The following is a 12,006-nucleotide window of genomic DNA, read 5'->3' as shown; positions in this document are numbered from 1 at the left end:
TCTAGCCTCTTTGAGTCTTTACATTGTATTAATTGTGTAATCTGTCCGTATGTTATGTAACTCTTTGCAACATCCTTAGTGTTGTTTTTAGACCTATAGGAAGTTGTGATGTGGGACTAAAGGCAATGTGCACTAAAAAAATTATCATAGAATTCAAAACACATTTTAGTTTAGTTAAAAGCTGACATGAAAAGTCATTTGCACACTCTGCTTTGCCCTGCAAATCCATCTTTTGTCATTTTAGAGTAGGCCTACACATTTATTCAGCCACATAGCTCTCCTTGGCTGACATTCATTTCCATTCACTAACTGATTGAGAGGTGTTCCACTGAACGCAGATGATCCCTTTTACTCCTCTGATACACCTGCTGCACCACGAGCATCAAAGAAAGCATGCCGTTCATAAATCGCAGGCTCCAGTCTGCATTACGTATTTGCAGTTCATCTCTCCGCCAGATGATGGCACGGTCAGACCTGGGCGGAACAAATAGAAAAGGGGGCTGGATAAAACCCTGCAGGAGTCCGCCAATAGCAGCTCGAGCTGGAGCCTGTTCAGTACTACAGAGCCTCACTGGGGTGTCAGCGCGCGTCGCACACGGTTGGGAACCGGGAGAAATCACAAGTACACAGGGTGGAAGCCGACAAGATCTGATACGGCGTCGATTGCAAAGACAGCACAGACTCTGGCTAATTCCTTCAGTTGGCTTTAAACTCGCAGCCCTGTTAAAGGATCCCACTGCTGGGCTCTACTCTGCTCTCCCGCTTGCCAAACCCAAAATCACGACAAGCCACTGCGTGTACCTAAAAGGACAAGAGGGTTTGTTTGGTGTTTATGGGGTTTTCAACTGGATTATCACTTTCAACAAATACACACAAGTGGGCAGCCGCCGGAGTCAAATCAAGGGATTATAATTGTTGGTAAAGCTCTTGGTTTTGCTTGCAACGTCTTCTTCCCCGAGCAGCAGAGAGCAAAGTACTGATAAATCTACCTCACCTGGACTTTGGACCTGAGTAAGGAGCTTCTCGATAAAGTGCACTTGACACAATCGGCACCGACAAGATCTAGGGAGACCGAATTCGTACTTGAGCAGCTGAGAGGGAAACTAAAAATCCTGAGAACATGCCTCTTGCTCAGATCGCAGAGCCATGGCCCACAATGGAACTATTGCAGCTGGAAACGGAGGTAATGCGAGGTGAAATATGTCGACTCTATTTTGCATGCATTGTTTAACCACTTTTTAAATTCAATTAACTTTGTTTGGTTAATGTAAAATGGCGCACAAGGTGTGAACACATATTAGCCCTCAATTCAAGGTGTTCAGTCACCACTTTCTAGAAAGTTATGTCAAACTACAGCCTACATGCAAAGCTGGTGGTGAATTGACCTAATTCATAATTCATAATGTAGGCCTATGTCCAGTGTAAATAAAGTATGATGATTTTTTTTAAACTGTGGCAAGTCAACATCTGATGGATGGATAGGCAGTCCATGTCTGTCTGCCACGTACATCCTACACAGCTCTTTGGAGACAATCATGCAGGGCTATGTTATGATTGGCCGTCTTAACCAATAGGGACGTGTTTCATTATGACCTATTCATGTGAGAGTTTTCAATTGGTCCCAAAGATAGCTTTCAGAGCTCAAATTAGAAATAATTCACTTTCTCGTGTTGCTGGAGCTCTTGAGCAACTCCATTTCAAAGCTCAGCACCAGAGAGAAGACCAGTCCGTAATCTGAAGGAAATGTGTCTCATCCTCACTGTATGCCACTTTCACAAGTGGTTTATAGGGAATTCTCTAGTGTAAAGTCTGTTCTCACACATGGCATCACAAAAAAGACACAGACAAACTCTTCTTGGCTCATGTAGAACATTCAAGTTAAGTGGTGCATTTATAATTCAATAATGTACAATGTGAAGTTTGAGTATATTTTTTTCCTTTTTTTAATTCTTGCTAATGTTTTACAGTTTAATCTACACCCACACTTGTGCCTTAAGTCTCATGCTATACAGTATCTGTGTGTGTTTTTTCTGCAGAGTTTTAATTGATCTATCTTGTTGGAAGTGTCTGAATACTACACAGCAGGTAGAGGATGATACTGTTGATCATGGACTCTTATAAAGAGTTTGTGAGAGAGAGAGAGAGAGAGAGACACCCATTATTCTGAAGTAGCATCATTATTCATGAACTCTTCAATTGCCTCTTGAACAGACTGTTTGCTTACTGAATATGCAACTATCACATTATGGTAATGCCATGGTGTGTGTGGACGCAACCGGTGTCACATCAGGCTACACTGGTATTTGCAATATGATAACTGTAGTCATCTAGTTGAAAGAAAAGCCTTTTTTAAATTGGTCAGACAACTAAACAGGTGAAGCGAGCCTGTTAGATGTTTTGTGTGTCTGAGCTCACTGACGAATAGCTCTGTTCACCATATTACACCATGTCTTCAATCAGCTTTACGAGTGATCGGTATGATTATTATTTGCCAGAAATTGAGTCAAAAATCATTATTCTCACAAACTGATTTTGCCAATTAAACTTGATTCATGAAAGACAAGGTAATGAGTCTTGACTAATTAAGCTTTGCAATTTAATTAGAATAGTACTACCACCATTGAGGAAGGAGACCTTATTTATTGTGCACTTGCAGATACAGTTAATTGTAGAGCAGGCTAATGTTATTAATGGTGCAGCGGTGCTTATGATGAATGGAAGACCTACTTCCAACCATCTGCAACTATTGCAGAAAGGAGCCCTTTTTTAGTAACAGTGACTTAGTTTGTCCTGCAGACTCCACTATTTACAGAATTCTGCAGCACATGAGTTGGCTGAGTAGCATATCATCACAGCTGAACAGATGGTGGTGCTGAGCCTGTGAAGAGTGCGAAGTTTAATACTGTAAAAACAATACCCTGCCTTTGGTACGTGCAGTAGACACAAGTCGCTCATAACCAAATTTGTGAGAACATTGCTAAAAATACAGTATATGTGTGTAAATATCAGCCTATATATATATATTGTAAGGATACATTATTATATATTTCTCATGTCTCCCCCCCCTCACCCCCAAGTATCTGATCCAGTATGTGTAATTGATTTGATCGCGCCAGTCACTCACTGCCAGTCAGAGTGGGCTCTGTGCCATTCATCTCTGTCACCACCAACCTACCAGCCGGCTGCACACTTTGGTTCCTGATGGCAGAGCGAGACAGCTCAGGGCTCAGATTGATTGAGCAGAAAGAGCGAGTGAAACTGGAGGCCATGCCGGTGAACATGTTGGAAGAGTCAAATGAGAGGCATGACAAAGGGTCTGCTTGTCATAGACAGATGGGACAGACACAGAGAGACACTGTTTTTTTTTGTGGCTGATTTGGAAAATAAAGGATGGAAGGATATCATGAAGACACCATTCTCATCTGCACAAATCACACAAAGTGACTTGCTATGGTATGGCAGCAGGTGAGAAGTCTGCTCTCATCCCTCATTATGTGAGTGTTTGTGTTTGCAAGGTGTTATGAATGGAGATCAGATTTACTGGCTTTTGTGCTCAAAGCTGTGTCAAAGCAAACACTCAAGCAATGTGCAAAGAGAGCTATTCAAAAATATTTTGTTTGATTAAGCCCTTTTATTCATCACCAAGCCATATGTTATAAATTAACTTCTCAGTGAATCATTTCTGATACCAGCACTTCAACAAATCATCCCCTTCTTGTCTCAGTTGAATCACTGCCACCTGCTTTGGCCACTGTCATTACTACGTTAGTGATTCACACGTGGGTGATCTTGAAACTATGAAAAATATATAACTACAAGGGCACTCAGAGAGCACAGACCTCCAACAAGACATGCCCCATCTAACAATGTTAAGTGTGGATTTTCCCAGTCGGGAACAAATATTTGATTATTCTGACACCACTTGAATGCAGCACAAGTGCCCTATTTCGCATCTTTAACGCAAGTGAAAAATAATTGGTGTATCAATGCCGGGATTTGAATTTGCTCCAGAATTGCAGGGTCCTTCCTTGGAACCTTTCATCAAAATCTGGCCAGTAGGTTTTCCGTAATCCTTCCGACAAACGGACAAACCAAACTGAAAACGTGACTTCCTTGGCGGAGGTAATGATAGCGCAGCTAAATCATTATGCTTACTATAGCTTAAAGTGGGGGAACTCTAATGTAAGTCGAAGAGGTCTAATTTCCACAGTGTCAGAGGGCCAGGAGCGGTGGATTAAAAGTCAAATTTAGGTTCTTAAAACTCAAGAATTATGTTTCCGTAAAGCACATAAATGTCTAATTATGGAAAAGTGACCTTTTTATTTTGTAACTAAGCCTTGCTGCTTGCTCTTTGCTGCTTTTTTTGCTTTTAGTTAAAAGTGTTGATTATTTTGTCTGCTTTGGCTGCATCTTTGATTTGACTATTTTTTCTGCTTGCTTAGCTGGTTTAGTTTTGGGGTTCCAACCTGTGTTTTGTTCAAGATTGTTGTTTGGTGGCCCCTCTTCACAATGGCTACTGTTTTATTTTTGTATACTCATTCTTAAATGCATTATTTTCACTGTCAGCCTCCCTTGTCTTTTCTTTGCTTCAAACTGAAATACCATTTACTTTAACATTCTGAACTCCTATTTGAAATTGAGTTCCTATTCTGGATCAAATTGTATTCCGGGTCGCATCTGGACCCGAGTCCACCAATTGAGACTTAAAGTCATAACTCAATTGACACTTTCATAACTTTTGTATACGCTCCTCACATCTGAGAATAAGATTGGAATTATATTTCCTCATCATTTTAGAAAGTGGAGACAAGGCAGAGCAAACTAACGAATGTAAAGCGCAAGATTGAACAAGCCTAGGTGGTGGAGAGGGAGATATGTTTCTTCAGTTATTACAAAACGTGCAGGGTAGAGGAGAAAGTAGGGTTAATTTACGGAATGTGTGCCTTGTTTGCAAGCCAGGCGTGGTCAGCAGAGGCACACTTGAGTATGTTGAGTAAGTGTGTGCATGTTAAAGTTCAGTTCACATTCATGCTTTGCTTAGTGTGTGCGTTCATGTGCTTATGCTTATCTGCAGCTAATCTGGGTGTGACCTGTTGAACACCTGAGCAGGGCTGGGTGGGCATGTGATAACAAACCCTTTTGCTTGATAGGTTTCCTGACTAAGTGAGTCCTCCATTTCTTTTGACTTTTAGAGTTAAAGTTTAGATAACCTGTCAGCGAAGCTAAGACTGTATGGTGGCCTATGTTAGGGAGAAGCCTTTTTCATGAACATTAGAAGAGGCTGGAAATAGCTATTTTCATTTTCTGGCGTTGACTAAAAGAGGACATTAGTAATGTGACCTGTTGTCAATACTCACTAGCAGGTGAGCTTACAAGAAATGTAGTCAGTTAGGACTACAGGAACAGATAAAAGAATGGTTGCTGTTTTTCTTAGTTGCCTAGTTACAGGGCAGGGCTGCTGTAATCACAATGCTAAAGCGCAGATTTATCTATCAAACGCACACAGCATGAGTGCTCTGAGCTTGTTTACTTTGCCTTTTATTATATATGAGTCCTATGAGAAATTAAAAGTTCTGGCTCTGGCAGTCTTAATAGGTTGGTCGGCTACATGTGGCCTGGAAATATCTTCAGTGAACTTATGTGCATCTTGTATCGTTTTGTGTGTGTGTGTGTGTGTGTGTGTGTGTGTGTTGTGGTGTGTGGGTGTGTGTGTGTGTGTGTGTGTGTGTGTGTGTGTGTGTGTGTGTGTGTGTGTGTGTGTGTGTGGTGTGTGTGTGTGTGTGTGGTGTGTGGTGTGTGTGTGTGTGTGTGTGTGTGTGTGTGTGTGTGTGTGTGTGTGTGTGTGTGTGTGTGTGTGTGGTGTGTGTGTGTGTGTGTGTGTGTGTGTGGGTGTGTGTGTGTGTGTGTGTTGTGTGTGTGTGTGTGTGTGTGTGTGTGTGTGTGTGTGTGTGTGTGTTTTGAGGAAGCCCAGGGGAGGGAACGCACCATTAACTGGGCCACTTGGATCAGCCATGCAAAGCTAATGAGGTTGAAATGTGTTGAGCGGCAACGGTAGGGGAGGCATTGTTGACCACACACACAGAGACAGACAGTTATACTCACTCACTTAGGATTCCCACCACTGGTCTTCACCACTAGCTTAAACAACCCACCACACATGTCTCACAGGAAGAAAAAGTGAAAAAATTTCACTTTGAGATTAGATTTGTCAGCAAAGCCCATCTTAACAAACAGCACACACTGCACTTCCTCTTGGTTTCCTTTTTAAGATTACGACTCCTAAAACACATCTGTGTTTGACTTTAAACTGCACTTGGCCGCTTAATGGTTTTCATTTCTCCTGCCACCTCACATTACAGCTTTTATGACTGGCACAGTTTGGCTAAATTAAATTGCCTCCCTTGAGATGATGATCAAAGTTCAACCAGATGAACTGTTGGTCTGTAAAAATGGCCGGGTTGTAGCACCCATCCATCTTATAACTGTTGGTTGTTGCTAGAAAGCAGCAAATAAGGAAGTAAATCCAGTTGCCAAACGCATCCAACCTCTCAGCACACAATGTATTGTGAGGTTTTACAGCGACGTAAATTATTTCCAGAGTCTATCTTCTTTCTGTTCAGAAGTTTTTTTTTCTTCAAAATCCATAACCTTAGCACAGCTCTCTTGTCCCTGCCTTTGCTTCCTTTTACGTCTTGTACTGTATACCCTTTTTGTTTAGTGTGATTGTTAAGCCCACTGCTTGTCTCTTGTCGTATTTTCTGCAGTCTAAAGGAAGAGGGCATGGAGGAAGTGAACTACCCCGGTTTCCTCTGTAATGGAAAAACAAAGCAAAAAGCAGGGGTGTAGTCATTTAGAGTGTTTTCACCCAAAATACTTGACCCAGGAGTGTTTCTTTAATCATTGAAAGGGTCAGTTATTATTATAGATTTATTTTCACATGTTTCAGAGGTATACCACTGCACATCATTAAAAGTCCAACAATTTAACATGTTATGGTCAATGTACTTTCCACAGGGAGTAGTCAGCCTGTGAAAACAATTGTATTGTAGGCTTCTGTGGCTCTGAAGGAACTTTGTCAAGTCTGAGAAAAATACTCTTTTGTAACCTTGGCTACTACATATTTTTACCAGAAAATGTTTGCATTACATACTGGAGGATTGGAGTTTGAAAAGCATGGTCATTTAGGACAGGAAGGTACTGATGAAAGACTCCACTAAGTTGCATTATGGGAAGTTTAGGAGCCTGTGTTTTTGGAGCTTGACCCATACCAGGGTTAAAGGGTGATTGAGTTTGTCATTTCTCTATTGTTTCTAAAGTTCTAGAAAACACATTTTGTAAGAATGGAAGATATGAGCCAATTATAATTGTATTATTAGTCCCACTAATGCCAGACAGTGATGAACTGTTTCCTTGCAACATGTTCAAATTTTTAAATACAAACAAAATTGGGACCCATCAAATTATATGCAAATCATCTAACTTAACACCATGTCTGATAATATGTTATTTTACTACTCATAACTTGACACACTCAATCAATAACTGCATTTGACTTCCAATATGTGGTTGACAGATGGACCTGGGACTTGCTTTTCTGCACATCACCTGAGTTAGAAAGCCGTTTTCCCTCAGAAAGCAAACTTCTCAAGTAAACAACCTGTGGTCCAGTGTAGGGATTGACCAATATAATAAACAGTATAAATTATAAATTAGAGTTTTTAGTGCTGATGTTGATTATTTTTTTCATCAGCCTTAGCCAATGACCAATGCGAGCTAGCGATTTTCTTGAGCCAATATTTGGAGCCAAAACTGCTTTTGCTCCCCCAATTTACTTCATCAAAATGCCCTGCCACACTGGATTTGTTTTCAGAATCTGCCCAGACATTTCTTTAAAAAATGACAAACAAAAACACAGATCAGTGTCACTTCTGCAATCCTCTTACGTTCATATCACCCAAATTATGTGTGCAATGTGCATCATATGGATGGGTGAGCTGCACATGGTTAACTGTTCAAGGGTAAAAGGCTTTCATCAACATCTGCAACACAGCCCTGATGATGCATTGCTTGCTGACATAATATAAGACAGATAAAATCAGGTCATCACAAAATGTCCTTTTGTCAACACATTTAAATAATTTAAGCCATTGAAGGATGATGGAGGGGCAGTGCATGGTCTGCATGTGAACTGCAGCGTCTCCAGCAACACAGAGCTGCCTGTGGACGCCTGTCTGTAAATAATACCGGGAGGACACTATCGGCGAACGCAGCAGCCGCGTATAGGCCGATGCCAATACACGTACAAACGCAAATATCGGCCCGATATATCGGCCGGCCAATAAAATCGGTTTATCACTAGTACAAAGTATAAAGTCAAAAATCAAACTCTCCTATTGTCCAAAATGGGAAGTTCTGGGATCCTGAATGTATAAATGCTACGAGTCAGCTAGACAACCTATCTTACTTAGGTTATTTTTTTATTCTTGTTTAGACTTCACATGGATAACGACAAGTGGTCCTAATGGCCCCTGCTTTTTAATAAGTATATTACAGGTGTCTCAGATAATAACCTCTATCCTCTTGCTTATCATTCTCTTTTTTGTTGTATGCAACAGAATGATACACCCATCTTATCCTGTAATCTGATTGAAATCCAACTGTGTGTTTAAAGTTAGCCACCCACTTCTGCTGTATGTTGATTTCCCAAATAGCCTTCAGCGAGCCAGAGTTTTGCAAATAACAATGATTACCCTTTTCTGCCAGACTTACCTACTGGGGAACAGATGAAGGATGTGGATTTATGTGTCAGCCCTAGATTGTTAGGTTTGCCTGCTGAAGAGCAAAGTGCTGGATACAGTGGACTGTTGCCACCCACACAGTCTTGCAAATATTCTCTGTGACTGGTTTTACACACACACACACACACACACACACACACACACACACACACACACACACACACACACACACACAGTATAATATATGCACTCACTATCACACTAACTGTTTCTCGCATGTGCTTTCTTGACAGAATGGGCAGAGCATTGCTGAGGATGGAGTCACACCTGCTGTCAAGGTACATGGCATCTCTGGAACACACACACACACACACACATACAAATATAGATACACAAATACATACACAACAAATGTGACTCACTATTCACGCAGCCTAACATCCAGTACATTAGACTGAGTATTTGGACACAGCATGAAATTCTTTGGCTTTTGTTTGTGCTTTTTCTCTGTAAAGGCGAGCAGCAGAAGGCACAATTCCATCAAAGGGCAAATTTTTGTGTAAATCTTAAGTTGAGCCATTTCCATCTCTATTAAAGGAGAAAAAGAAAGCTGCCATGTTCTCACTCTGTGTTTGTGCATACAGTATGTGTGGCTCTGCATGGATTTATTCATTGACAGCCCTCAAAGGGCATTAGCTAGCCAGAGTTTAATGTGTTGAATACTGTCTGCGTGGGGCTGATGGAGCGACAGTCAAGCTACTTTGTGTATAGTGATGTGTCTGGGTTAATATAATAGGGCCATAGTGTTAAACATTCTGTCTGTACATTCCTGTTAGCATATTATAAAGAGGAAAATACATGCAAGCTTTCACATACACACACACACACACACACACACACACACACACACACACACACACACACACACACACACACACTGAGAAGCATTGAGTCAGCCCTTTCCTGCCTCCTGGCTGGCCTCTACGCTTTATTGTCCCGCTCTGAAACGTGAGCCTGTTTCCTCCGGTAGACTATTACTCTCCAGCCATGTAGCAGAAATGAAAGGACAGAAATGTTCCTTCTCGCTTAGCCTCTTTCTTTTTTTTTTCTCTGTCCTCGCTCTCGAGGGATATAGAGTCTGAAGAGCAATTTTGTCTTTTCTTTCAGTTCAGAACAATGTGCTGTGACTAAGGGAGAGCTGAGTGTGCTGGATGAGAAAGAGGGGTTTTAACCAAAGGAGCCATCACACAGCTCAAAGCCATTGCTGTCTGATGGCAAGGCAAAAAAGACACAGGCTTCTCAGGAAATATCGTGATATCAAAATGGATATTTCTTTTAACATTGATACATACATAATATGCCAAATGTATGCAAAATTGCATATAAAATAATCAAAACCAAAATCTTCTGTAACTTATTTTTGTTTTTATTACAACTTGCTTCAACCACTGATCTTATCTGCTGATACAGAGTACCAGGTCAGTAAATCCCATTGAGATATAATTTTTGAGAGAGACCTCATAGGAACAATTCTAAATGTACACTATCAATTGTGATTGTTAAAAAAATATGATTAAATAATAAGTCAATTAAAACAATTTTAAAAAGTCACAGCGAAAACCATTAAGGATTTTGACTAGATTTCTGATATGACCCATTGTGACTAGATTATTAAACTCTGAAGTACAGTGCATTTATTCTAAATGTATTGTGGATAGACTTTTTTTTTTTAGATCAGTGTTAGTTCTAGGAACCAGTAGCACTAACGAATCCTATGAGCCGATGTTATGTGTTCCAACTCTTCAGCCAAAGACTGATGTCAAGAATAAGGGCAGTTTAAAAAAAAAAAAATCCATTTTCTTATAAATCTTAAAAAATAAATAAAAAATACTGGTTTCCTCTAATAGGAAGAGACGGCCCGGGCTTCAACATGATGCCAGAGATTGTCTGTGTCACTACAGTTAGCTGCTTGTCATGACCGAATAAATGTGACTGAAAAATGACACGGGGAAAAAAACAACTGGATTGGCCACATCATGGCAGATACCTGATCCACATAATAAGGTCAGTATAGGCGCTGATACAAGCCTATTGGATTGGTAAATCCCTAATCATATCATCAGAATATGACTCTGCTAAAAGTCGGTTTATATCTAATTATTGCTCAGGCCTGGGTAGCGCTGTAATTATGTGCATAACATGTTGTGCTAATTGATTGGGGAGTATTTCAGTAATCTGATCAGTTATGTAATCTTGTTAATTAGGACAACCTTCAAATGGGTTTAGGGATTGTCTCCTCATGATTCTATAGGAGAGGTAATTTATTGATCTCAACCAAAAGGATCGATGGCGTGAGATGGCATAATTATGATGTTGGATTTTGAAAAATATGTCACACTGAGGCATCAGATCATGGCTGTTGTGGATGGGGGTAGACCTTGTCTCTAGACCATTCTGGCACCGATGCGGGCAGGGCAGTTGTAACCAGGCGCTATGGCGATCGATGTCGACTTGCTGTTTAAATGCTTGGAATTTGATAATGGCTGCTGTTATCTACTCCAGCCATGGGAGTTACCTGGCTCCAGTAGACCTAACAGAGAGAATGGATGGTGAGAGAGGGGGAGGGGATAAAGGTAACGATTGAGACTGAGTAGGGGGACAGTGTCTGCCCTTGCTGGCTAAACTAAAGTTTAAACCTGAAATACGCTTTAATACAGTAAAGTGATTGTCACTACAATATGGTAAGACTTTGTGTACGTGTGTGGGGTTTTGAAGGTTGAGTCAGTCCTCTGCCCCAGGAGATGACCTCGACACAACTAATAAGCCATCTTCTCTGTCCAGACGCTTCTCTCTGGCTTTCACATGCTGTAAAAATGGGTGAATACACAAGAGAATATTACTCTGCTGACAGCGACGCTTTTGTCTCTCTCATGCTTTTTCTGAGCCATTAACCTAAAGCTGAAGGTAAGGCTACTGTTTTAACTGAACAGTAGCCTGTGACTTGTCTTTTTTTCCTTCATGACCTTTATTGTCCGTTTTAGGACAGAGGAAGTGATGTAGAAAGCAAGTTATATTGTGCTGAGTAGGGCTGTAACTGATTTTCATCATTCATTAATCTGTCATTTTTTTTCATAAATTAATTTGAGTCTTTAGTCCAATGGTTTATCCTGAGGGTTGTTACCCCACGAGAGATTGTCAATTTAATGTAAGAGGTAATCTTTTAGACTGGCTTCCTTGTGAAATACTGTGTAGTTTCACACCTTAAAGC

At 40.7% G+C, this 12,006-nt stretch overlaps 1 protein-coding gene across 6 annotated transcripts in view; it reads left to right on the top strand.

The window, feature by feature from the left end:
* The window catches only part of rps6ka1 (ribosomal protein S6 kinase a, polypeptide 1), a 50,884-nt gene that overhangs the window by 5,748 nt on the left and 33,130 nt on the right, over positions 1-12,006 (top strand). For 4 of the 6 annotated variants that reach the window (XM_032499648.1, XM_032499646.1, XM_032499650.1 and 1 more), the window contains exon 2: positions 9,032-9,076. In XM_032499648.1, the coding sequence (XP_032355539.1) occupies positions 9,032-9,076 (45 nt within the window). Of the gene's footprint in view, positions 1-554; positions 1,184-9,031; positions 9,077-12,006 lie in introns of those variants that run through there. The other 2 variants (XM_032499652.1, XM_032499651.1) reach the window with 1 other exon arrangement.

This window comes from Etheostoma spectabile, chromosome 20 (genome assembly GCF_008692095.1).
Source record: "Etheostoma spectabile isolate EspeVRDwgs_2016 chromosome 20, UIUC_Espe_1.0, whole genome shotgun sequence".
In the NCBI taxonomy this organism is placed as follows: Eukaryota; Metazoa; Chordata; class Actinopteri; order Perciformes; family Percidae; genus Etheostoma; species Etheostoma spectabile.
The sequence above is the reverse complement of the archived record's forward strand: the minus strand, read 5'-3'. Positions and strand labels throughout refer to the sequence as shown.